At 43.2% G+C, this 26,285-nt stretch overlaps 1 protein-coding gene across 2 annotated transcripts in view; it reads left to right on the top strand.

Moving 5' to 3' along the window:
• B4GALT6 (beta-1,4-galactosyltransferase 6) overlaps nt 1-26,285 on the top strand; it is a 65,624-nt gene that overhangs the window by 30,612 nt on the left and 8,727 nt on the right. For both annotated transcript variants that reach the window (XM_032421221.1, XM_032421220.1), the window contains exons 4-5: nt 16,611-16,735; nt 22,677-22,793. In XM_032421221.1, the coding sequence (XP_032277112.1) occupies nt 16,611-16,735; nt 22,677-22,793 (242 nt within the window). The remainder of the gene's footprint in view (nt 1-16,610; nt 16,736-22,676; nt 22,794-26,285) is intronic.

Raw genomic sequence — 26,285 nt, forward strand, 5'->3', positions numbered from 1 at the left:
AAATTTTTGCTAATCTGATAAAAATATTTTTTCTAATCTGTTAGATAAAAAGTGATACCTCGTTGTTTGAATTTTCACCTTTCTTATTACTAGTGGGTTCAAATAACTTTTTTTTTTTTAAGATTTATTTATTTATTTTAGAGAGAGAGAGAGTGAGCAGAGCACAAGTAGGGGGAGGGGTAGAGGGAGAGGGAGAGAGAATCTCCAGTAGACTCCCCACTGAGCGCTGAGCCGGATGCTACGCAGGGGCTCCGTCTCCTGACCCTGAGATCAGGACCTGAGCCGAAATCAAGAGTCAGACACTTAACCCACTGAACCACCCAGGCACCCCTCCAGTAACTTTTGATGTGTTTGTGAGTGGTTTTGCATTTTCTCTTCTGTGACTCAGTCGTGTGCTTTATCAGTTCCATATTGGTTAATTAGGTTTTCATATTAATTGATGGAAGTTCTTTACATATATTCCAGTAGTGACCTATTGTCTGCTGTATGTGGTGTAACAGCTTTTCAAAGTCCCTGGCTTGTCTTTTCATTTTGTTTATGGAATCTTTTATAGAAGTTTAAGGTTATAATGTTTCCAAGTGTATCAGTGATGTTATTTAAAGTTTCTGCTTTTTGGTCTTAAGAAAGCTTTCCTTATTACTTGAAGGCCGTACAAATAACTCTTATTTCCTTCTAACAGTTTTACCATTTTTTTAAACTTTTTTTTTTTTTAAGATTTTTTTATTTATTTGAGAGAGAGCGAGCACTAGAGAGAGAGCGTGCACGAGTGGGGCAGAGGGAGAGGGAGAAGCGTCAGCAGGGGGAGCAGCAGAGGGAGAGGGAGAAGCAGGCTCCCCGCTGAGCAGGGAGCCCAACATGGGGCTTCATCCCAGGACCCTGAGATCATGACCTGAGCCGAAGGCAGACGCTTACCCGACTGAGCCACCTAGGCGTCCCTGTATTTAACTTTTGTGTATAATATGAGATAGAGATCAAGATAGTGAATTTTAAATGTGTATTTTTTCAAAATTATGAGGACAGTGTGTCCTCATTGAAAAGCCCGCTGTAACTGCTCGGAAGCTGCAGGGCTTGCATTCTGGCATTTTGTCCTTCATATATTCCCTCCCCTAATTTTAAGCACACTCTTTCTATATAAGCTTGTATGTTAATTTTTATATAATTAAAATTTAAATGAACATCCTTGTGAATTGCTTGTTTACCCTTGGGTTCTAAAGTAGTATCTGAATGTGTTTTTTATGTCTTTACACGAGTATTCTTTATTGAGGAAATTAGCCTTCACCTGTCATTTGTAGGATGTTTTTTCAGTTTATTGTTGGTAAGTTGTTGACGTTACATAGCTATAATAAAAAAGAGTCACCTTTCAATGTCATCTAAGGCATGGTTCTCAAATTTTGGGGTACATCAGAATCAGCTGGGTAGTCTTTTAAAATACAAATTGTTGTGCTCCATTGTCAGAGTTTCAGACTCTGTAGATCTCGAGGAGGGTCTGAGAATCTTCATTTCTAATGAGTTCCTAGGTGCTAGTCACCCTTAGGCCACACTTTGAGACCCGCTAATCTAGAATAGATCCTGGTTCTACTGAACCTGGGCAACTTTTATAATTCCTGGTCCCACCCCCTAAGTGATTTTATTAACCTGACAGGGGGCATGGGTATTTAAAAAAAATTCTCAGTGGCTTCTAATCTTGCTGTCTCTTTGCTGTCTTATAGTAGAGAAGGAAGCTGTGATTTTTGTGGCTGTGTATTTGTCATTACTTTGTTATTGTAGCCTTGGTTTTCTAAAAATGAATGTTTTTGTCTGTGTAGGACTGAAACCACTAAGTAAAGTTCTGTTGAAATATTGATTACAATAATTTCATTTTTATAATTTGCATATTCAAGGATTTATAATTTTAGGAAATCTTTCTGTTCTTGGTGTAGTTGTCATTTTCTTAATTACTGCTTTATGGGTACTAATTAAACTCTGTTTAAAAGCGTCTGCCTGCCAGGCCTTCCTACTAGCCCTGTCCTCCTCCAGGCCCATAACTCGTAATTGCTCCTGTCGTAGTGCTTGAGAGATTGTGTCAGGTCTGCTGGGCGCTGCCTTTTCTCTGAATGTCCTGGTGCTACTCTTCCTTATCACTGCTTCCATCAGTCTTGCGTTCTTCACAAGAGAGAACCACACTGGTTTGGCGAGCCACCTTGTCACCTTGTCACAGAAGGCCTCCTCATGGGCTCCTGGCTTTGGGTCTGGCACCAACCCCGTGTCCAATTAGAAAATCGACCACATACCAATAACTGCTTAGAAAGGAGCTGTGGGTACAGCCAATGTAATGAGACTTCTTCCATCCAGGAGAGCCCCTTCACTTAGTCGTGTGACCTCTGCAAAGTAGAGCTTCACTTGACCTATCTGTAAAATATGGGAGTATAATATCAACATCACAGTGTTGCAAGGATACAAGCTTGAAGCTTGACAGACATTAGTGTGATATTCCCTTTCTTTCTCACTACTTTGAGGGAACCAGACTTTGTAATGATCAAGGGAATGAGAAACCTAGGACAAATGGATGGGGTTGAGGGGTTCTATACTTAGCTCTGCATCCCTAATTTATTTTTAATTAACAGGATTATTTTCCATCCATAATAGAGAACAGCATACTAAAATACCTAGTGTAAAATCTTATTATAATATCATACAAAATAATTGAATACAATACTTCCCTCAATAATAGTTAAAGGAAGTCTGTGTAGGAAGAAGATCTCCTTCGATGAAAACTGTCCAAGTATGAATGATACCTAATTTTCCTATATTCACCAGAAGTGAAGTTAAGGCTTAAAATTGGTGTTTGATTAGCTAGCTATAACTTTTTTTTTTTTATTTTTCTCTAGTGTAACAATGGGACTAGCAGCACTGGATTGCCATAAAGATAAAGTTGGAACTTTTCCAATTGGAATTCAGATAAAATTGATTTAATGGATTTCAGCAATATTTTACATTCAATCAATTACACTCTAAAATCTATTTTATGTGCGTTATTTTACAATATGAATGACTTCTTTGTCAGTATTAGTATTTATAGATTCTCCAGAGGGCTTAATCCACTTTCAGCTTTTTAAAATTTATGTGAGACTCTGCATGCTAACAAAGTAAAGTAGAAATTTCACTTTATCTAGAGGTTAAAAATAGTAAGTGCTTAGCGTGGATGTTTTGATTTTTCTGTGTAAAGTAGAGCCAGAAAATGTCATTTGTATACTTTGCAGTATAAAGGTAGACTTACCTGGAGTTTTCCTATCTTTTAATTCTTAAATAGAATACATTTGCAGCAACTTTCATGTATTCTGTCCTTACTGTTTGTGGAATAGTTCTCTTTAGGGTTTAAACCTGATAATTGCAATATTGCTAGATTTAGGAACATAACAAAAGCTATAAGGACTTTTTGATATGAGTTTTAATAATTCAAATGAAAATCAGCAAAGAGGGAGAAGGTAAATAAATATACTTAAAGAGAAGCTCAAAGACTGCTTAATGTGACAAAGCATCATGCATGTGTTTTTGTAAAAAGAGAAATGGGAGCCATTTTGGAGTAAACCACATGTAGTGGCCCTGGGTTGTTCCCAGGGACAGGCAGAGGGGAAGCAAAGCTAACTATGATCCTGTGTCTACCAGCCAGAGCAGGTAACACACTCAGAGAAAGGCAGTGTGCTCATTGATATGAATGGTTTATTGTGTGATGGAAGGAGTCAGTGGTTCATTCTAGAAGGAGAAGGGAGATGTCAGTGAGAGGGGTGTTGTAATTGGGTCTTGCAAGATCATTCAGTAGGCAGCTGAGGTAGGTGTCAGAGCACGAAGGGTTCTGTGTTTTGAGAACAGAGGGTGGTCTGCTGTGACCAGGGTAGGTGCTTGGTGGGGCGTGTGGGAAGTGAGGCTGGACAGGGAGGTGAGGGGCCTTGAGGGCCTTGTGGGTTCTGTGAATCCCTGGGCATCCATGAGATAGGCCTCAGAGGGAGCAGAGCCCCTGAGCCTATATGCCAAGGGTTGATTTATGGCCTCTGTGCATATCTGGAGGGTGAGGGTGCACAGTTTTCAAAGGGTTGGGGACAAAAAAGGCTAAAACAAAAACAAAAACCACTGCTTTAAGCAGATGAATAATGTGACTAAGATGGTATTCAGAAAGATTATTCTGATGAGAAGTTGAAAAATGGATGAGAGTGGGGAAATATTGAAATCTGAAAGCCCAGTGAGGAGCTTTCTGAGGAGGCCAAGAGAAATGACAAGAGCATGTGCCGAAAGCGTGGCATTGGAGGGAGGACGGGGCACCAAGGAGAAGCTCCAGGGGTGCCATTGGCCGGATGTGGTGACCAACTAAGGGATCAGGGTTCATGAGCAGGTTTCTGGCTTGGCAACTGTCACTGAAACAAGTAATGCAGGATAAACATCACATTTGGAGAATGGGGAAGTTAATGAGGAAGTTAGTGTTGGGCCCGTTCTTTTTAAAGCTCAGGAGAGTTGATGTGGGGTCTGAATTTCATCAGAGAGATCCAGGCTGGAAATAGAGGAAGTGAGACAGAATGCTGAGAGTGGGTCCCTGGAGAACATCTGCACTTGCCGGGGGGAAAGGGGTGTCCGTCTGTAGAAGAAGGGAAACAGTCGGGCAGAGAGGAGTCAGAGAACAGTGTCCCAGAGGCTAACGAGAAGAGAGTTTCCAGGAGAGAGTGTTCTGTCTTGTGACATACCTCAAAGCAGGTGGAAGGAAGACCCGTGAAGAGCCATAGAATTTGGCATGAAGAATTTGGCATGAATTTGCCACAGCAAGCACAGTCTCAGTAGAGTAGGATAGGGTAGGGTAAGAGACAACATGTACTGTCTGGAGAAGTGACTCAGGTGTATAAAAACTAGTCGGTTTAAAAAAAAAGTTTGGTGGGAAAAGGAAGCAGAAGGGGGTAAGGTATGTGGAGGAGGTGAGGGCAAGGGAGGAACTCTTTGGAAGATGAGGACTTGAGCGAGTTTTAGGCATTACAGAGAGACAAGAGATGGGAAGTATAAGGGAGCAGGAGGGAAGTATCCACGGAGCCAGATTCTGGAGACATGTACAGGAAACAGAAATATGCTGAGGTCAAGGAATTAGCCTTGGAAAGTAGGAACCGCCTCTCCTCTGAGGCAAGAGTACAGTTCATTTGGAGATGAGGTGGAGAAAGTTAAGGGGGTTCAAGCCTGTTGATTCTGTGTCCTAATGAAGTGGGACGCCACATACATATGAGAGGTTGACCAAGAAGGACTGAGCAGCATGAAAGGGAGAAGTAAATATTTAAAAAGTTGTTGTAGTGGCCCCTGGGTGGCTCAGACGGTTGAGCGTCTGCCTTCAGCTCGGGTCATGATCCCAGGGTCCTGGGGTCGAGCCCCACATCGGGCTCCCTGCTCAGCGGGGAACCTGCTTCTCCCTCTCCCTCTGCCTGCTTCTTCCCCTGCTTGTACACTCTCTCTCTGTCAAAAATAAATAAAATCTTAAAAATAAATAAATAAATAAATAAATAAATAAATAAAATAAAAAGTTGTTGTAGGGAATGAAGAGTGGAGTCAGCTAATCACAAGTTAAAGGTGACTAACTGGTTAGCCAAGAAAGCACCCCCCCCACTAGCCTGGGGGGTCAAAATGCACAAATATTGTGACACTTGTTTTTGTTGAGGGCTTACTGTGTTCGAGGCAATGTATTAGATAACTATCACTTATGATGACATTAGTGTATGTGCTTATGTGATTTTCTTTAGTGGTATTTATTGGTAGAGGATTCAGGCATGGACATTATTGATCAGGTGTGTCAGGTCAGGAAGGGAGGGGAAGTAAAAGTATTTGTGAGTGAATAGGTGTGGCTTAGTCCATTTGGGCTGCTAAAACAAAAATACTCTAGACTGGATGGCTTAAACAGTTAAGTATTTCATAGTCATGGAGGCCAGAGTGTAAAGATTAAAGTGCTATAGCAGATTCAGTGTCTGGTGAAGGGCCTGATTCTTGGTTCACAGATGGCCATCTTCTGACTGTCCCCATGTGGTGGAAAGGGCGAGGGATCTCTCTGGGATCTCTTTTCTAAGGCTCCTAATCCTATTTATGAAGGCTTTGTCCTCATGACCTAATCACCTTCCAAAGGCCCCACCTCCTAGTACCATCATATTGAGGGCTAGGATTTTGAGGGTAGGAATTTTAGAGGACACAAACATTCAGCCCATTACAAGGGTAGAGCTCATGGAGCTATGTTTCTCTAAGCGTGGTCCAGGGATCATCTACACCAGAATCAGCTTGGGATACTGGTTAAAAAATGTCAGCCTCTAAGCCAAACCCCAGATCCATAGAGAAGGTCAGGTTTCCTGGCTGCAAACCCCAGAATACAATTAGGCTTGATTTAAGGGGAAGGGAACCTGTGAAGAAGTATCGGGCAGTCCTCAAAAAACCTGGGTGGCCCAGAGTTAGGGTTAGAGGCTGAGCAGCTACGATGAGGCCCAGACTCCTGTGAGGCATCTCTTTCACTCCGCAGAGGTCACAGTTCCCACCACGGTGCTCAGGTCTAGAGACCAGAGGTGCCCCTAAAGCTGGAAGCTTCTGCCACTGCTTTTACCAAAAGGTAGTTTTGTAAAGTGCCCACGTCCTCCCTGTGTTCTCTTCTGATTTAAATACTCCTGCTGGTGCGGGTGGTCATGTGACTGCTTCTGTCTGCTGGAGAGGATGGGAGAGTAGATTCTAGCTTCTTCCTGTGGGAGGCAGGACTCGGTGGTGAGCAGTTCAAGCACTTGAAACGTGTTCACATAAAGCTGGGTGGCTGCAAACATGATCCAGGGGTGTCTACTGATGAACAGCAGCTTTGAGAATGGGGCCAGTAACCTTCATTCTAAACAGCCATGCCTGCTGATTCTTAGCCATACCACCAAATTTAGTGAGCTGCTTGATTAGAAGCCAGATAGATGGGTGAAAGATGAGGATAGAGCAGAGAGAACTTGAAGCCAGAGCTGACTGGCTTTCAACTCTGACACTGCCCATCATTCTAGGTGACAGTGATGCTTAGGGGGTGAATACAGATCTGGGTTTGTAAGGATGATGGACAGGGAGGAGAGAGTGCCTCCCTATCAGTACACAAGGCTGGATATTAGAAGGTGGTATGATTAACAATCATAAACTCTTTGGGGGTGAATTTATGAAAGAAGGACGTAAGCATTTTTTTGTAAAGTGTAGGTATAAGTCTGCGGAATACCTTCTTTTATCCCTGCCTCCAAGACTGTAGACCTAAGAAAGTGAGCACTTAACACACTTTGAAAGGAAGAACACTTGTTCATTTAAGATGAGGAGTGGGGTGGTCGTTCTAGAAAAAACACTGAGGTGCCACATATGGAAATTTCTTGGTAATGAAATGGTTCCAGAAAACACATTTGCCATCACAAGAGGAGTATATGACATACCATATTTTTTTTCTTTCTTTCTTCCTTTTTTTTTGACATGCCGTATTTTCTTGACAAGACACACCATTAATTTTATAATGGCTCTTTGGGAACAAGGAAGAAGCAGTACATTAAATGCACACATTGTGGGATATGTCCCTATGTCAGGATGCTAAAACATAAATGAGTGCATGTGTCAGAGTTGAGGAAATAAGTAATAGTTGTGGATGGTGACACCAGAAGTGGTTGTCAGCTTCGCAACAGTTGGGGACTAGGAAAACCATTTGGAAGAGTGTGGTAAAGGCTGTGAGACCTTCAGGGCTGGAACAAAGGCTCATTGGGTGGGTTAGAAGGCAAAGGTGGGGACAAAAATGCAGACTGTTACCTGCAGGTTTCAGTTAATCATTCAGAGTCAAGCGGGAGAAAACCATAAGCAAGGGAGGAAATCGGGTGTTAACAACTGTGTGTTGGGGGAGGATTAGGGGATGAGAACTTGGGCTGGCTGAGGGCTCTTATTTTGGGTCATCTACATGGGGGACACCTTTTGCACAAATGTCTTATAGGCGTATTTTAGCACCTGATGGAGCCAGCGGGTGGAGACACAGGTAGAAAGGAAGCAGAAGAAAGAGAGGTGAGACAGAATTTGGACATGGCCGGCTTTGCCCTTCCTACCCATTCATTTATCCGTTCGTTCGTTCATCCATCCAGTGTCCAGGCATTGGTCATGCATGGCTAAAAACCACTCTGTGTTTAGAATACTTAGATTTGGGGGCACCTGGGCGGCGTTAAGTGTCTGACACTTGGTTTCAGGTCATGATCTCAGGGTCGTGAGATCGAGCCCCGCCTCGGGCTCCATGCTCATTGAGGAGTCTGCTTGAGAATCTCTCCCTCCCCCTCTGCCCCTCGCCCTGCTTGCACGCTCTCTAAATAAATAAATAAAATCTTTAAAAAAAAAATTCCAGAAGTTGAGAAGCCTAAGTAATTCCCCATTGGGAATAGGCAGTTTCTAGTGTTGGCTCCAAAGGGGGCAGTGGGTGACTGGGGACAAGATGACTGATGTAACCAAATAGCCTCGAGCTGTGCAGCCCAGAGGGTGTGGGAGAGAATGTGCTCTCTTGTCATAAAAGTCATTTTTTGACTTTGGAGTGGAATTCACCCGATGGGATATTTCTTCAGGAAATTCAGGTCTTTCTCAACACTGTCATCAGATTGTTGGGCTGTGCACATTTGAAACCCTGAGGGTGAAGTGGTGATAAAAAACCAGGGTATCCAGAATTAGGCTTTAGATACCAAAAAATAGATAATAGACCCTAAGCCGAGTGAAGTAGTCATGGAAAGCTGTTGATTTATAGGGAAAACAACTCTCTGGCTAGAGATAATATATGCCTTAAATTTTACTTGAAATGTAAGAAAAAATGTAAATATGGGTAATCCATATGTATTGACTATTCTTTTTTTTTTTTTTATTGACTATTCTTTTAAGAATTATATTTTAATAGAAAAAGTAATATCCTAAGTCATGTCATGTGATACCTTACAGTGCACACTACCATGAGCCCATGGTTTGGGCCTGCACATACCTAATGGTCCCCAGGCCCATTTAGGTTTCCAAACTGTGTGGCATTATTGCATGTCTTGCTAATTCAGCATTAAGAGATTGTAGTGAATGTCGAATATAACCAATGATGCAACTAAGTTTTTCTCGCACATAAAAGAAAGAGTTTGGCACGCAGGCTTTGTTGCCAGGACTAATGGACTGCTTACACTTGACTTTCATTCTTCCACTTGACCCCAGGTGAGGCCCTGCTCTTTTCTTTCTAATCGCAGTTCCACCTTCCGAACGGTGAAAATCAAAATTTGATGGCACTACTAGATACATTAATTTCAGCAAATATATTTATTTTTCGAGCTTTTAATTTCTAATTGGGGAATGAGCACACGTTCTCATTGGAAGAGCTCTGATTAGCACAGGTGTGGCATGAAGATTGGGGGTGTTCTGTGGAGCTCAGTGGGTCCTTCCTCCCCAGTTGCCCTTGAAATCTCAGCAAATGAAATAAAGGGGGCTAGCCTGGCTGATTGCTTACTTCTCTACAAGGAAAGAGAGATGTGTCCTCTCCTGGTTTCAAAGCACTGGAATGCTTCTTTGAGTGGGACCTGAAGGGGACATCCAGTACGTAAAGGACGTGAAAGTAGCTTCAGTGGGTGCAGTGAGGGGAGGACCCCCAGTCCTCCCTGACCACAGGCTCACCTTGAGAGGTTTTCTCTCCTGAGGTTTGTTTGGAAACCACATCACCAGTAGCTCATCTGCTCAGTGCCTCTTCTTGGCCATTCTCTGTAATATGCCCCTTTCTCTTCACTTCCTGTGCCTGGGGTCTTTCCCCCAATACCATGTGTTGAGAAGGGGGAGCTGGTGTATTAAGAATATGCAGATTATGACCTGCTGAATGAGGAGGCACAAGCCACCCACATGGGGTTGGCAGCTAGCTCCCTCGGCATCCAGGCTCCCACTTTGGGGAAGTGAAACCCAAACCCATGGGGTCGTTTTGACTGAAGTTACAGTTTTAGTACAGCCCCACAAAGGCAGTCAAGTCACAAGATGTAATTACTTACAGATCCCAGAAGCAAGGGGGTGCAGTGAGCTGGGGGAAGGGCAGTCCTGTGTTCCAGGCGGAGTGAGCAGGAGACAGAGCAGGGGAACCGGCACCTGTCACTTACAGGGTGGCTGGGGCAGAGGTTGCTTCACTTTTCTGTGGGCTTCATTCTAAGTGATTATTTTAAAAGGTGCCCTGGCAAAAGCAAAGCAGGAATTTATGGCGGAAATTCTAAACTCATGTCCTTATCTAAGTGTCCAGATTCTGGGTGTGAGCAGGGTTATCATACTTTGAATTGCCTAGGCAACAATTCAGAAAAACAGAGTTGTTTTTTCAGAAGAACAATAGTTGTTTTTCTCATCACAATTGACCCTGTGATGCCTAGGCATTAATCTTTAGGGAAAATCATAGGCACTATCTGGACAGTGACGATATTAACCACTGGCAGGGTTTTGGTCACCCAGTGCATGAAACACTTGAGCAAAGCAAAAATGCCAGTCAACAATATCAATAGACAAAGAACAATTTGAAATGCTGTCCGTAACCGCCCTCACCATTTGCTGGGATCCAACCAAGAAAATAAACCAAAGCCTCTGGATAAGGTTAAAGTAGGTATTTGATGAAACACTTGGATGAGATTGTGGAATACTTGTACCTGTTGGGCCATCTTTTGTAAATTTGTCTGAAGTTTTCCAGAATTATTAATATACTTGTAGCAGGTGGGGCCCTTTCCAGCACATACAGCTCCTTCCCTGGCCAGTAGGTAACCTAAAATGGAATGGTTATCCGTTATCCGAACTGTCTGTGCTAGAGAATCATGTTGTTGTATCAGGGCTAGTCTTTGGTGTTACAGCCCCGTGTGTTCAGCAGGGTGGCTGACAGGTTGGTATTTGTCTTTACTAATTTGTTGTTGTGTGCCCCGTGTGGTGGCACCTAGCCCAGTTCCAGTGAGGGATAGCAGCAGACCTCGGCTCGGGCTGGATTCTGCATGGTTTTGACATGAGGGAGCAGAGAGATGGTTGCGGGGTATTGTGTTCAGTGATTTGTAAGACTAAAGTACGTTGGTATGACTAGACAGGACTCTGGGGGCTGGCATGGAGGCAAATGCATCGGAGGTTGAGTGAAGAAGTGCATGTAGAGAGAGCCATGTATGTGTGATGGCCCCAGCGCACCGTACCCACGGTGGACACGAACTGCTTAATCAGGGAAGCCAAGATAAGTTGGAGGTTCCTCCTGGATGGTTGGGCCTTAAGGCCCAAGACCATGGGGGTTGTTCTCCTTGGGACGAGGTGGAGATCATACTCATCCATGTGGTGTTGGTGCTTGGGCAGATGGAAGATTACAAAGGGCACTGGGAGGGGCTCCTGCCAAGTATCACATAGTGTACTGCAAAATGTCCTGCATGAGAGCACTTGAGCAGCATAGAGAGAGGCCAGGCAAAGCCATAGGGATGCATGGGGGCGGGCCCTTCTGCTGGTCGAATGGGGACAGGGTTGGTAAATCAGCTTGGTAGGCCAGTAACTCAGGAAACAGCCTTTGTTGAGCCTGGTAACATGCCTAGCAATTATATTGGCCCCCAGAATGAGCTCCAGTTTCTGCCTATTGTATAAAAATATGAAAACTGGGGGCGCCTGGGTGGCTCAGATGGTTAAGCGTCTGCCTTCGGCTCAGGTCATGATCCCAGGGTCCTGGGATCAAGTCCCGCATCGGACTCTCTGCTCCTTGGGAGCCTGCTTCTCCCTCTGCCTCTCTCTCTCTCTCTCTCTCTGTCTCTCATGAATAAATAAATAAAATCTTAAAAAAAAATAAAAAATAAAAATAAATAAATAAAAATATGAAAACTGTTGGAAGGCTTGAATGGAGGACTGTTATGTGTGTCCTAGTGGCTAATTAGAGAAATATATGGGTGATTGTCCCCCAGAAAGAGAGACAAACTCTGGGGAACTGCTGGGTCCCTAGGGCAGTGGCCTTAGCAGCTTCCACTCTTGGAGGTCAGAGTATGGGACCCCAGATCCTGCCACCAGGGCTGGGACATTCTAAGTGGTGATGGCGTTTGCCCTCATGGTGGGCTGGCAGTCTTTTGAAGAGCTCACAGCACCGAGCAAAGGCTTCTGACTTGTATTTGAGTTGTCTCAGAGTAGAGACCCCTGATCTCCAGAGTTGCCCATACGGAGGGGCCTGTTGGTCATTGTATGTGGGAGGGAGCTGAGTCGAGGAGCCACTCCTCCAGGGAGACTAATAAGGGGCTTGGAAGCCTTTATATCTCCTAGGTCCCTGTGTTGGGTTCCTAGCTGAAGGGGCAGAGGGGCCGTTTGCCTTTGCTGGCAAACAAGATTTGGCCTTCGGGAAAATTATCTTTTTCATGTCTAGCTACAGCATTGATGTGGTCTAATGCCTATTACGCTGTAGTGAATTATAACCCCTCAATTATAAGGTGCGGAGGGGAGCTTTAAGAAGAAACCCAAGCTAGGAGAGGCAGAGATGCTTTCTCCTTATCCCTGTGGACTCTGGACGCTTGTGGGGGAGGTCTTTTCCTGAGAGTCTCTTCCCTTTTTTGTCTTCATCTCCTGCCTTGGTAGCTCAATTCATTTGGGAGTGCTGTCGCTGTGGTGACAAGTCCGGAGTCTCCTCTAGGGTGTCTCTAATAAAATAGGCCTTCAGTACCTTGAGTGGTTTGGTTTGTTTTTTGTTTTTTGTACAAATTGTGAATTTTGGGGTCTTTGGCCAATCTGGCCAGGTCAGGCATCTCAACTGCTGAAATCAACAGCTCGGAGCCGGGTCCAAAGACCTGTAAGAGCCAATTAGCATCCTTCTCCTCCTCCCCACGGGCAGATTTTTCTAGAAAACCTTGGCATTTCTACCCTGTATAGTTACTTGTCTCTTTCTTTTCACACTGGTGGTTGGACGTTCTGGTTGGAAGGATAGTAACAGGGAGCACCTGGGACTGAGGTTGCCTCTTCCCTGACTCATATGCTGCTACCTCCTGTTCTAGGTTATCCCGACCGACCCTCCAGGTGGTCGGGGTTCACCTCCACCAGTGCGAGATTAGCTGATGTGTCCCGAACCTCAAGAAGGGAGCAGCCGCAATGAGGCGTATGATACGCCCCACAAGCCATTTGAGCAGGGGTCCTGCAAGTGTCTGGTAGTTTTTCCAGCCTCCTCTGGGAACTGGGAAGGAGCTGCTGCCATGTGTTCAGGGGCCTGCCCTTAGTAAGAATTCGTTTTGCTGTACCACGCCACGGGCGGGCTCCTGATACCCCGTGGGGCTGGGGGCCCGTTGGCCGTAGCCGCCGGGAACGAGGCAGCGTGGGAGGTGCACCATGACGCCCCGCGCAGCGCTCCCTGTGTTGTGCGTCAGGGCCGGCTCTGCAGGCTCCACACCCCAGTCCCGACCATGAGCGCCCTAGGCCCAGCAGCCAGCCTCCCCTTGTGGCACTGACCTGAGGGAACTCCCCGTGCTCCCAGGATCTGATAGCCCGCGTCCCCTGTGCCTGCCTGGGGGGAAGGAGGCAGAGCCCTGGTGTTCGTGGGTATTAGCTCCTTGGCCCAGTGCTGGGACTTCCGCACACGAGTACTGCCAGTTACCTCCAGACCTGCCACACAGCAGGGGCTTGTTTGGAGACGCGTGGGAAACACACCCACCTCAGACGGGGCCTGCTGGGGGCCGGTCTTGCAGGGGAGTCTGACTTCTACAGCGGCGACAGTTCAGGGTGGGGATGTGCGGCAGCGGGGCAGGGCAGCGCCACAGACTGCCAGCAAGCGGGGGCTCCTTCCAGGGGGACGAGCGGCCTGGGAGAGGAGGTTCGTAAGCCATTTGCAGCCCCGGGGCCTCGTATGGGGATACGCACTGCACCCACAGTCGCATCCTCATTGCCAGTTACCCAGATTGTGACTTGCTGCCACATGGGCTTGGCAGCTAGCTCCCTCGGCATCCGAGCTCCCACTTTGGGGAAGTGAAACCCAAACCCATGGGGTCGTTTTGACTGAAGTTAGTCTCAGTACAGCCCCACAAAGGAAGTCGAGTCACAAGATGTAATTACTTACAGATCCCAGAAGCAGGGGGGTGCAGTGAGCTGGGGGAAGGGCAGTCCTATGTTCCAGGAGGAGTGAGCAGGAGACAGAGCAGGGGAACCGGCACCTGTCACTTACAGGGTGGCTGGGGCAGAGGTCGCTTCACTTTTTTGTGGCCTTAACTGTAAGTGATTATTTAAAAAGGTGCCCTGGGAGAAGCAAAGCAGGAACTTATGGCAGGAATCCTAAAGTCACATCCTTATCTAAATGTTGGGACTCTGGGTGGGTGTGAGTAGGGTTATCATACTTTGAAATGCCTTGGCAGCAGCTCCGAGAAACATGTGTTTGTCCCATCACACTCCGCCCCACCCCACTAAATCTCTTTCTCTGATCACACTTTCAGTGTTCCCAGTGTGGCAGTCCTGTCTTGGAGGCCTGTCCCCTCCCCCCCACACTCCCCAATAGTAATGTTGCTGTGACCCCTGGCATGACAATGTCATGCCACTGGGTCATCTTTGGCCTTCAGCCAGTAAGAGATTGGGATTTCAGAGGAAAGAGCAATTTAAAAAAAAAAAAAAACAGGCACATGGGAAGGCTGCTGAGGGACCCTGAGGAATGTGCATGGTGGGGCAGCTGGACGGGAAGTGAACTCTGGGTGCCTCGAGCATTAGAGAAGGCGGTGGCCACCGGAGGCCCTGCCCAGCGAGGAGAGAGGTAGAAGGCTTGCCTAATTTGCCAGTGCATGCGTGTTTGAGATGAGAACTAACCTAAATGAGACTGGAGAGACCTGCTGACCATTATGATCTCCACTGGGCCAGGTCCTGTCAAGCTGGAAAATAGGCAAAGAAATAGGTGTCACGGTGCATAAAGAATCCCGGCTTCGGTGACTTCTGTGAACTGCCTGTAATTTAGCCTAATGACTATCATTTTAGCAATCACACATACCATTAAGTGCATCAGATTTATTTGTGTGAATTTTATTTGATTACGGTGGTAGGTTCTGTTTTTGTCAGCGGAGTCAGTAATTAGGCTGATCAATCTCACGTCGTGACCTGCCCTTTCTCTGCAAGTTCATAGGTTACTCTTTCCTTTAGGTGAATCTTGTCACATGAAAGGCTGGGTATTTGGTTGTAAAAGACCACATTGTCAGGAGAACTGGCAGACATGAGAAGATTGCACATTTTTTCCCAGCGTACCCTTTGAAATGTAGACATTTGTATTTTGAAATACTTCTCTCTGGCATGCCTCAGTGCTTAATGAATTTTTTTTTTTTAAAGATTTTATTTATTTATTTGACAGAGACACAGTGAGAGAGGGAACACAAGCAGGGGGAGTGGGAGGGGGAGAAGCAGGCTTCCCGCTGAGCAGGGAGCCCGATGCGGGGCTCGATCCCAGGACCCTGGGATCATGACCTGAGCCGAAGGCAGACGCTTAACGACTGAGCCACCCACGCGCCCCACGGCATGCCTCAGTGCTTGGTGGAAACTGCTGGTATTCTGGCCTACTTGGGAAGAAGGGAGGGATGGAAAGAGAGGCAGCTGTAAAGCCTTAGAATATAGAACAATGGGAGGAAGGAAAAAGGCTCTCTCCAAGAGGAGCTGAGGATTTTATATGTGGAATTAGGGCCACTCAGGCTCAGAGGACTTGAAGTGGGAAACCTCATTTCTTGGTACGTATTTCATGAGATGAACAGCGAGACAGAACTTAGTTCTGTAACTTCTTAGTTCTGTTTTTGATTGAGTTAATGGGAATGGCTTTCAATCCAAGAGTCATTCCTATTTCAGTGGTATACAACAGAGAAGCTACTAGTAGAAACACCTCCAGGAATATATTTGTTAATTCAGAGAGCGAATGCCTAGTAGACCAGGAATATCTTAAAAGCCTATAGTTTTCCAGTTTTGCATATCAAGGGGATACTGGGTAGGTGCTAAAAATATAAATTTATTGAGTTGTGTTTGCAAATTCTCTCAAGAAATGTGAGTAAAATAGAGGAGAGTAATAATAGCTAACGTCTATTGAGTGCGTACCTTTGTGGCTGGCGCTGTGCTTGATCCTTCACATGCACTATTTTATCTAGTGGATGTAACCACACTGGGAAGCAGGTATCACCATCTGCTTTTACAGAGAGGGAGGCTGAGGCACAGAGAAGTTCAATAGTGTCCCTAGTGCACAGAACGTAGGATTCGGCAGCTCCCTGCCAATCTAACTGCTTAGTTAACTCTTACGTACTGTGCTCTCATGCTGCCTATGTTGATTATGTTGAAATTAAGAGTAGTTTTAAAAGACTTGAATAAGTTGTAAAATTACAATAATAAGCTAATTTGTAATGACATGCAAACATTTCCCAAAGAATAGTAAAATATTCACTGTAGTACTCAGAGCAAAAGATTTCAACAATTTGATTTACTTTGGCTGATTTACCAAAGAGAGTGGAGTGATGGTATAATGTATCATCCAGACTACAACCAAAAGGGGGTGATACTAACAATTATGTGGTGATAAGAGGAATAAACTGTACCGTCCTGGCAACTAAGTTATGCCGTACCCTACTGACTGCTGTTTGTCTTGCTTCATATTAAAACAGTTCTTCACGTGTTTGACCTTCTAGGGGGATTCCTCAATGTCAATGTAAGTGAAATCAGTTTTGATGAAATTCATCAACTCTTCTCCAAGGATTTAGATATTGAGCCAGGAGGTCACTGGAGGCCTAAAGACTGTAAACCCAGATGGAAGGTGAGGTAAATTTTTTCATAAGTAATGTAATTGTTACTATGCGTCTGAGTGAGGAGAAGTGTGCTTGATTCAGAATATAAGTGAAATGTATTTGTCTCTTGAAAATGTAAGACCTCAGAAGTTTTGTATTTAATGTGTAGATATCACAGTTCAAGTATGATTTAATAGTGTGACTTGTGAAGACTCTAAGCATACCTATGTGTTTACAAAATATGAGCTCGTGTGCTGTCTCTTGGAGATCCTGCTAATAAGTACCTCATTTGAGATTGGCTTGGAAAACAGATTTTTTTTTTCCTGTTTTCCTGTTTCCTTCTTTCTCTGTCTTCTGCTGCTATCCCTAACAATTACCGTCACCCGCCGGCCTAGCCCCACCAAGTCCTGGAACTGTGATTTCCAGGTGGGTCTCACATTGGCTTTCCTCAAAGTCCCAGAATCTTAAAAGAGGTGCTCAGAGTTCCCTGTGGGACACAAAAAGGAAAACTTTGGGTCCTTCACCTCTGTTTCAGAAGGCAGAGCACTAGCTTTTTATCTTTTTGACACATGTCAGAGTTTTAATTAATATCTTATTTAAAAAACTAGAAGGGAATGGGTCTGCCTCTGCTGCTTAAAATAAATTGAAAACCGTGATTTAAATCAGAGTTGCTCACAGTACTGTGAAATTGGCTAGTGAGTGCATATTCCTGTAAGGTGGTTATGTTTGAGTAGGGAGTAGCATTCACATAATTCAAGTGAAAAGTACATATGATTAAATCAAACGTTCTATCCTCAAGGATTGTCATATAGCCTTAACTTGGAAAGAGTTTTCAATTCCTCTCTTCAGTATTAGTATTTTTCTAAAATATTTGTCTTTTCGTACACAAAAATCACTGCTGAGAAGGAGAATTTAGATAAAAGCCCGCTGACTTAATTGGCCTTGAACTCTTTGTGTTTGGGGGAGTGTGTTATTTATATCTGCATCCCTAACGCAGAGCATATTATCTTGTCTAAAGTAAGCACTAAACCCAGTTTTGTTGAATTGAGGTTATGAGATAAATAAATGCCTTGTGACAAATTATTAAATAAATGTTTGGTTTTTTGCCTCAAACAAGTTGTAAGGCTGCTTAAATGGATTCCAGTACAAATTTTGGCAAATACATTTATTTTACAGTTGTCAGATTCTGTTAATAAGTGAATCTTCATATTTCATGATTGATTTTTCTCACACTTGTAGATAAAACAGGGCCTAATTTACACAATTCTACCTTTAAAAAATGTCCCGGGCAAATAAATGATTTTTCTTACTTGGGTGATGAGTGTATATTGAATGCTAATGGAAGAAAAAAAGCATAATTAATCACAATAGCTGTGGGGTAGCATTGGAGGTTGGTCCTCAGAAGTATTTATGTGGGCACTGCTCAGGTGTGCCCGGTGTGGTAATATGAAATAATTTGGGATTGAAAAAATTAAGTATTCTTGTTCTTTCTTCATTGGTCTGTATCAGACACTGGATTTTAAATTTTCTGGTTTGTTTCCTTCTTCTCATTTTCTGGGAGAAAGGTATATCACACACAGAAGTAGTTCCTGTTTAAAGATTTTAGTAGACCGTAAACTCCATGTGAATGACTAAGTAACAGTATTGGAAGTGGAGTTCCCAGGAGCAAGCTAATTCAAGGATCTAAAAATAAGCTTATTTTATTTAGGAACCATATGGTAATGCTGCTCTTATTTCAACTTGACGCAAGCCCTTCTCAGAATGCAGTTTCTAGTTCTGAGCTATGCAGCTAAAGGTAGGAGAGGAAATTTGGACATCATTCAGAGGTGACTTGAACTTGCCATATTTAACTAATTAATAATTAAGTAAGGACTCTTCCCTTCCTCTCCCTGCCCGCAACCTGTTTACATTCTCCTCATGTCCCATTCCAGTCTTGGAACAGAGCTGAGAGGAAGAGAAACATGTTATGTTAAACATGTGCTACCCACTTGATTCTTATTATTTGAGGTTCATTTTCTTTAAAAAAAAAAAAAATACCAACTGAGTTCATTGGTGGCCAATTAATTGGAATAGAGATCTTCTAAATCTAGTGATTTCAGCGATTCTCAGGTATTTTTCAACACTGGAGGTTCAAGTGGAAAATTCAGCCCACCTTGGAGGCCTTATGGAGGTTGGAAAGGGGAGTTGGAAGGGGAAGATAGTGATGCTTTTCCTAACATTAAAAGTGAAGTGTTCACATTGCCTTTCCATTCTGGGGGGTGGGGCTGGGAGGGTCTGAACCTCTTCCGTCTAAAACCTAAAGGCTTAAAGAACCAGGCAGCCGCCCGCGGCGCGTTCCATTTCTCGTCCCCGATGGCTCAGAGACGAGTCTTAGCCACCCGTGCAGAACCACCTGGGGTGTTTGGTAAAAATGACGATTCTTGAACATAGTGCTCAGACATTCCGATGCTTTTGGTGGGAAGGGACAAGAACCTGCCTTTTTTATCAAGTGCCTCCTGTTTGAGAAGCTTCTGTAGACACTGGAAATGGGGAGGCTGAGGAAGAGGGAGCCGGAAACCCTGCAGGAGAATGAGAGCACAGCAGCTTCTGCTGTGTCCGTCCTCGGCAGTGGCAGAGACCAGTGTGCCCTGGCTGGAGGCAAAGTGTGACGTCGGGTCACTTAGGGACACCGGAGCTGCTGGTGTGCTCGAAGTTTGAAAGTAGGACAAGTACTTGGTGGGGAGAATGTATGTAGTAAACACTTTTCTTGCTAATCTCCTCATGGTGAGTATAAGAGAAAATAAGCAAGTGAGAAAAATAGGTGCATAAATTCAGCAAGATTAGTGATTTAAAGTGAGTGCAAACTGAATGGGATAATTTTGCTTGAATAGGAGGTGGTGAGGAGAGATTCATGAAGATGAAGTGTTATTTTGCAGAAGATAATGACCAGATGTTGTGTGTCTCCCCTGGAAATGCATCAACAAGAGAATGGCTCAAACAGCAAATTAGGGTACACATAAGAAATGTCCTGAAAAAGAGGTTATTAACCCTCGAAATAGATTATTGCAGAACACTGAGATCTTCATTTTATAGATAATAAATTGTAAACTGTTAAGAATGTCATTCCACAGCCACAAGAAGGGACATGCCAAATGAATTTTTACGATACCGTTTAGCTTTATTTTAATAAAAACTTTGCTTTAGGCATAGTCAAGATATTTGATAGCCGTCTCATTAAAATATGGACATTTATTTGCTATTAAGACAACAGTTTAGCTTATTTTGAATTTGCCAAGACACTGGTAATTTCTTTTCTAATATTCTCAGTTTCTTTATAAGATTATGAAAGAAACCCAGCTCTTGATATTTTAAATGCTTCATTGAACAAATGACTGAATTAGGGACTATGACTTTGTCTTTGTTTATTCTTATATGTTCAACTCATCACTCAGTGTAATTGTATTTAAATAATATGGACTCGGCAGCCGTTTAGTAGCTTCTTTCCTTAAATATCTATAATTCTCCTTAACTGCTTTTATGGCCCATTTACATCATGTCCTAGGTGGCTCACTTGTGGCCAGATTCAAAATGAGGAAGGGCAAGCTTGATGCTTATTTCTGCGGAAGTTATCACGCTGTTCACTTCACGTAAGGCCGGTGGGAGGGATCCGATCTCGCTCGCCATCTGACTCCCTTCTCTCCTTTGACTTTTCATAGCAGTTCGCTCTCCTGAGAGTGAACCTAGGGGTCCCTAATGGGTTTGGGAGTGGTATTGATCTGGGCATAGTGTGGGCTGCACCAGCAGCAGACACCGACTCCCACCAGCAGTCCCCAGTCACTGGGGGGGGTGGAAGCAGCTCTCAGATGCGGGGTGGCTTTGCTCTGGGAGCCTCTCAGTTCAAGAGGTGCCTTACGGGAGAGCCAGACAGGAATGGGATCCGGAGTGGGGCTGACAGAGGCACCAGAGCCTCTGAGTTCCTGCCAACAGACCGAAGATGAAACAGTGTGAACCTGAGGAGAACAGCGTCATAGCGGCCCTTTTGCCTTCCTGCTACCTCATCAGCATTTAAGGGAAAATTAGTGGTGGCGTTTCTAGATTAGACATTCTCAGTTTTGCTAAACTATCTTTTGTGGGCTTTTTAAAAATAAAACTATTTTAATAACTGAAAAATTTCTCTCATTTATGATCCTGGTAATGTAAAATAGACAAGTGAATGCTACTGTTTTCTGTTGACTATATCTAATGTCATGTCCTGATTTTACAAATAGGATTAGGTCCTAAACCTACGCCTTTTCAATTATTTGCATTTATTCATTCACTGGTAAAAATTATTTGATGTAAGTGAAATTTCAGGAAGTCCCAGATTTAATGTTCCTACAAGATTTTCTGTTATAACCAGGTTGACTGTATTTTAAAATTGGAATATAGAGTGACACATTGATATTGTAATTTAAGTATATTTTTACTGTTATGTTCTTCGAAAATCCAATGATTTGGGGATTTATAATCTGTATAAAACATTTAATTTCAATTTGTATTAGAAAATTGACAATTACAATAAACACAGCTTAGCTCAGAAATTGCTAAGAAAAGTCATGTTTAGAAAACATTTCATCTTTTTAAAGGGCAAATCTAAATTGTAGGGCAACTTAGCTTGTATGTCAAAGTTTGGATCCAGGAAATAGAGGATTTGAATATGTGATGATTGATAATATTCATTTATTCTTATTTTATATGAACACATTTTATATAGATGTTGTGTTTTAATCTTGATTTTCAGAGTCCCAATACATTTTTTTTCCTATTAGAAGAAACATCGATTTACTGAGAAACCATTTAATTTCCATATATGTGTTTTTTCTTTTGTTCTTTAGATTATGTAAGAAACACATTTCTTTGGCTGTTTATAAAGGATAAATTTCTCTCTTTGCTGATGCTTACAGTACTTTTTTTGTTAAGCTTAACATTTTAATGTAATTTTATTATCAATTTCATTTTAAACTCAGTATTATCCTACCACTGAAATAAACATGACATGTATCAAAAATTTAATTGTGCATTTTGATTAAATGAAAGATGTTAATATAATTATGAAACTTCTATGATATATCCCTTATATTTCTCAAATATAACTCTAGGCCAGATAAACCACGTGTAGGATAATAGATATTCAATTGGAATCTCTTTTAAATTTAGTTTAAAAACCAGGAATTTATTATTTATGATCTACTTTAAAACCTAGAAGTTACTCTTGACACATCCTTTCCTCTGACTTCTTCTATCTAATCCATAAACCAGTCCTGTTAATTTACTTCTTAAATGTTTCAAAAATTCATGTACCTCTCTTCTTCTCTACCTTCCCCTTAGTTCTAACTACCATTGCCTCTTCACTAATTGCATTAATGTCCTAACCAGCTCCTTGAATCTATTTTGGGGTTTCTCCAGTCTACTCTCCATGGTAGTCTTTGCCCATCCACAAATGGGATTTTATCACTCTTAATGAATCTTTCCAAGATTTCCCATGGTGTTGCTAGAATAAAGACCACAATCTAAGGAGTGGCCCTCAGAGCCCACTTATACCTCCCCAGGTTCACAGGAGCCTAAGTGGCACAAAGGCAAGGGCCATGTCTGTGTTTTCTCACTGTTGATCTCTGGTGAGAAAATCCATAAAGATACGACTTTTAAACCTTCAGAATTTTTTTTTTTTAAAGATTTTATTTATTTATTTGACAGAGAGAGAGACAGCGAAAGAGGGAACACAAGCAGGGGGAATGGGAGAGGGAGAAGCAGGCCTCTCGCAGAGCAGGGAGCCCGATGTGGGGCTCGATCCCAGGACCCTGGGACCATGACCCGAGCCGAAGGCAGACGCTCAACAACTGAGCCACTCAGGCTCCCTTAAACCTTCAGAAATTTTTAAGGATCAGTTTTTATCTTTACCTCTAGGGCTTGCTGCTCTATTTATTTACATATGTGACTATTTTGTTTTTAAAGGTGGCAGTTCTCATTCCTTTCCGTAATCGCCATGAACATCTTCCGATTTTTTTCTTGCATCTGATTCCAATGCTCCAGAAGCAGAGGCTAGAATTTGCCTTTTATGTCATTGAACAGGTGAGAATATTTTTTTTTCTTTTTAATTTAAAAAAAATTTTTTAATTTTATTTATTTTTTTTAGAACGAGAGAGCATGTGCATGAGTGGGGGGGAGGGGTAGAGAGTGAGAGAGAGAGAATCTCATGTGGACTCCATGCTCAGTGCAGAGCCTGATGTGGGGGCTCGATCTCACGACCATGAGATCATGACCTGGGCTGAAATCAAGAGTCGGACGCTTAACCAACTGAGCAACCCAGGCTCCTCTAGATGAGAATATTTTTCAAAATGGTAACTGAGTATACTGGAACTTAATAAACTCTTACATATGGTGGGATTAAAAATGTTTAGCTTAAGGTGAATCTTTGGTTTTATATTTGGGTAAATTCTTATTTGGGATTGAGCATGTTACATATACCACATTTTGTTAATCCATTTGTCAGTTGATGTGCTCCTATAATTTTTAATCATCATGTCTTACCTATTAAAATGAAGCATTGTTTTTGAATTATTCTTTATATTATCAGCTGATTTTTTCTCTATAATTATTTTTCATGTCTCAGTATTCCATATATACAATTTCTTTCAGTCTTACTTGAGACCTTTGAGGATATTTACCATACTTTTGGTTTTTTCCACTTCTGTCATTACCTAGTTTTATACTTAAAGTATCATCTTGGATTTCTTTCCTCATCTTTCCACTACCCCACCTCCCAAGCACTAGGGTACTTGCTGAATTTTATCAGTGATTTTTAGGTAGCATTTCTAAAATGGTGCATTTTGTTTGTGTTTCAAATATATTGTAATTTGGGTACTTTTGGTTTTGACATTGATAACCTCATTTTGTCCTGATAGTCCTTCTTTTTACTCACACTAAACCTGACTAAAAATGGATTTCCTTACTTATCAGTATACAGAAAGTGACCAGGCTTGTATTATTAGATGCTTCTGTGGTATTTTTTTTGTTTTTTGTTTTTGTTTTTTGTGGAACATACTCAAATTTTGTTCCTAAGATTATTATATATAATATGTTTTCCCAGTTCCTTTGTGGCTTATTCTAGATCGGCTCTTAGCTTTTTGCCTCTATTTTTTCCCCTGGAAATACTCGGTATTTATTACAACGTTTACTTCTCTGTATGTAAACCACCCTTTGAGGTGATTTGTTCCTGCACAATGATACCTATAGTGCAGTGCAGATGTACTTTTTAATGTAACAACCTAAACTATGAAAATCAATTTTTTTTTTACCTGATAACAAATCAAAATTTTTAGCTTCTTTCATGTAGCCATAGTTAAAAAACCTCTAAGTCAGAGTTACCAACTTCTAGCTTCCTTTTTTGAAACTTCAGTCTCCTTATGTGCTGGGAGGTCAGCTGTCTGCATCTGTTTTTACAGTCCTCCTCTCTACCAGCTGAGCTATGGAAGAGGGCACTGTGTTTGTGTTTTTGAAGGCATATTCTTCTGAGAGTCCAGCACCACTGAATTATTTTGTGTACGTGATGAAGCAACCTTTACAAAGCAGCTAAGATCCATATTTTACAAACCTCTTAAGTCTAAATCTCAGCCTTGATCAATATTAATTCAGGCCCATGTATTTAATAGTGGGTGGTTTTGAGGTGGTAACGTTTTTACCACATATGAAATAGAAGAGTGATTTTTCTGCTGGACTGGTGCCCAGAGTGCTAAGCAATTGAAGAAAGGCTTAGAACTCCTAGTTAAATATAGAAGATTGTACACATATTTACCACTTCTCCTTTTCAAACTCCTAAAAACGAGAGTGAAAGAAAAAAACTTAAAAAAAAAAAAGTTTTTAAGCCAGAAGGACAAAGAGATGGTCGTTGAGGGAGTTCAGCACATTTCTGGAAGCCAGGAAGCAGATGGGGCACTAATGAGTCCCTTCATAGAGCAGAGGGTGTTCAAACCCACGTGCTTGTTGAGGGTACCTGTGACAAGCATTGTGTCAGTTTGCTGGACAAAGTCCTGTGGATCTTAGCAGTTGAAAGATGTCACAGATGGACTGAATTACTGGGCTAAAGTAACAGGATTGTTTAAAAGTTCGACTACAAAACAATCAAATTCCCAGTTCCTCATCTTTGCTTATGTTGCCAGGTGATTACTCCATTGTGTCTTGTAAAAAACGAAAGTTTAAGTTTATCCTCTGGAGAAACCACACCAGAGAAAGTCCTGACTGTGCTGGCCCAGCTCAGCTGGAGGGCCTCAGAAGAGAGAGGTTAAGTAAGTTTGCATGCTGACCCTAGGGACCCTCGGGCCTTTTCTCTGTCTGGTTTTTTGAAGCCAGCAGTTAGGTATGAATCCCCCCAACCCCTCCAACTGAGGCAGGGCATGAGTAGTGTCTTTGTTAGAAACAGATTAGCCCCAGGGAAAAGGTGCCTAATCTAATATTTAGAAATTTCCAAAGGAAGAGGCCAGCTCATTGCTTTATCACCTCCGTAAAGCCCTTTCCTTCATTCAACACTGGGGATACAGCAGTGAACACAACAAGGCAAGGCCCCTCGTCCTGGTGAGGAGAGATGGACAATTTGCCATATGTCAGGAGGTGCTCGGAGCTAAAAGGGCAGAGAGAGCAGTAAAGGCAGGGAGCTGTGCTCTTTTATACAGAGTGTTCAGGGAAGGCCTCCTGGAGGAGGTGAAGTTGGGGCAGCCCTGAGTCATGTGATGGGATGTGGATTCCAGGCAAGTGCGTGGTGTGTTTGTGCAGAGGTCATCTGGACGTTGCTGGAGCGATGGGTGGGGGACAGTGTTGGGGAGGAGAGGGTGTGTGAAGCAGAATATGGAGGGCCCAACAGGCCAGGGTGAGGACCTGGATTATCACACATGAGGCTGGAAGACACCGGAGGGTTTTGAGGAGAGCAATGACATGATCTAACTGAGGCTTTGGAAAGAGGACTGTGGTGAGAGCAGACGGAGTGGGGCAAGGGCATAGACGAGGGCGGCTACAGCGCCTTGCAGATGTCCAGGCAGGAGGAGACGTGGGCTTGCACTGCTCTGGTGGTGGAGCAGGGGCTGAGCTCTGGTGGGGTTTGGCTGGCTGCATTGGGTTGGAAGGTAATATTACTGCTGATGAATCGGATGTGCATTGTGAGTGATGGAGAGTTGTCGGCAGTGCCAGGGTATGTGTCTTGAACAAGGGTGTTGCCATTTTCTGGGCTGTGAACGTGGAGGACGGGAGAGGAATGGGGCTTTTGGTTTCTTATTTTAGTTTGGTTTAGGGATTTGCTTGTGCACATGTGTGTGCGTGTGTGGTGTATGTGTTTGAGTCAAGAGTGGGATGCCACAGTCCTCCTCGCACACCTACGTGGAGACTCTCCCCAGCTTTTTAGTGCCTCACTCTCAAGCACGAATGCCAAGCCTTCTCAGATTTTGAAGAAAGCTTGCACAAGAGGAGACAAAACCAATCCAACAAGAGGGAGTATAGAGAACAGAGACAATGAAGGAAACAGGGAACATCTTAAAAGAGCAACAAAAGCTCATAATCAATATCCACAGAGAGTAA

Source organism: Phoca vitulina, unplaced genomic scaffold (genome assembly GCF_004348235.1).
Source record: "Phoca vitulina isolate PV1807 unplaced genomic scaffold, GSC_HSeal_1.0 scaffold24, whole genome shotgun sequence".
Taxonomy (NCBI): Eukaryota; Metazoa; Chordata; class Mammalia; order Carnivora; family Phocidae; genus Phoca; species Phoca vitulina.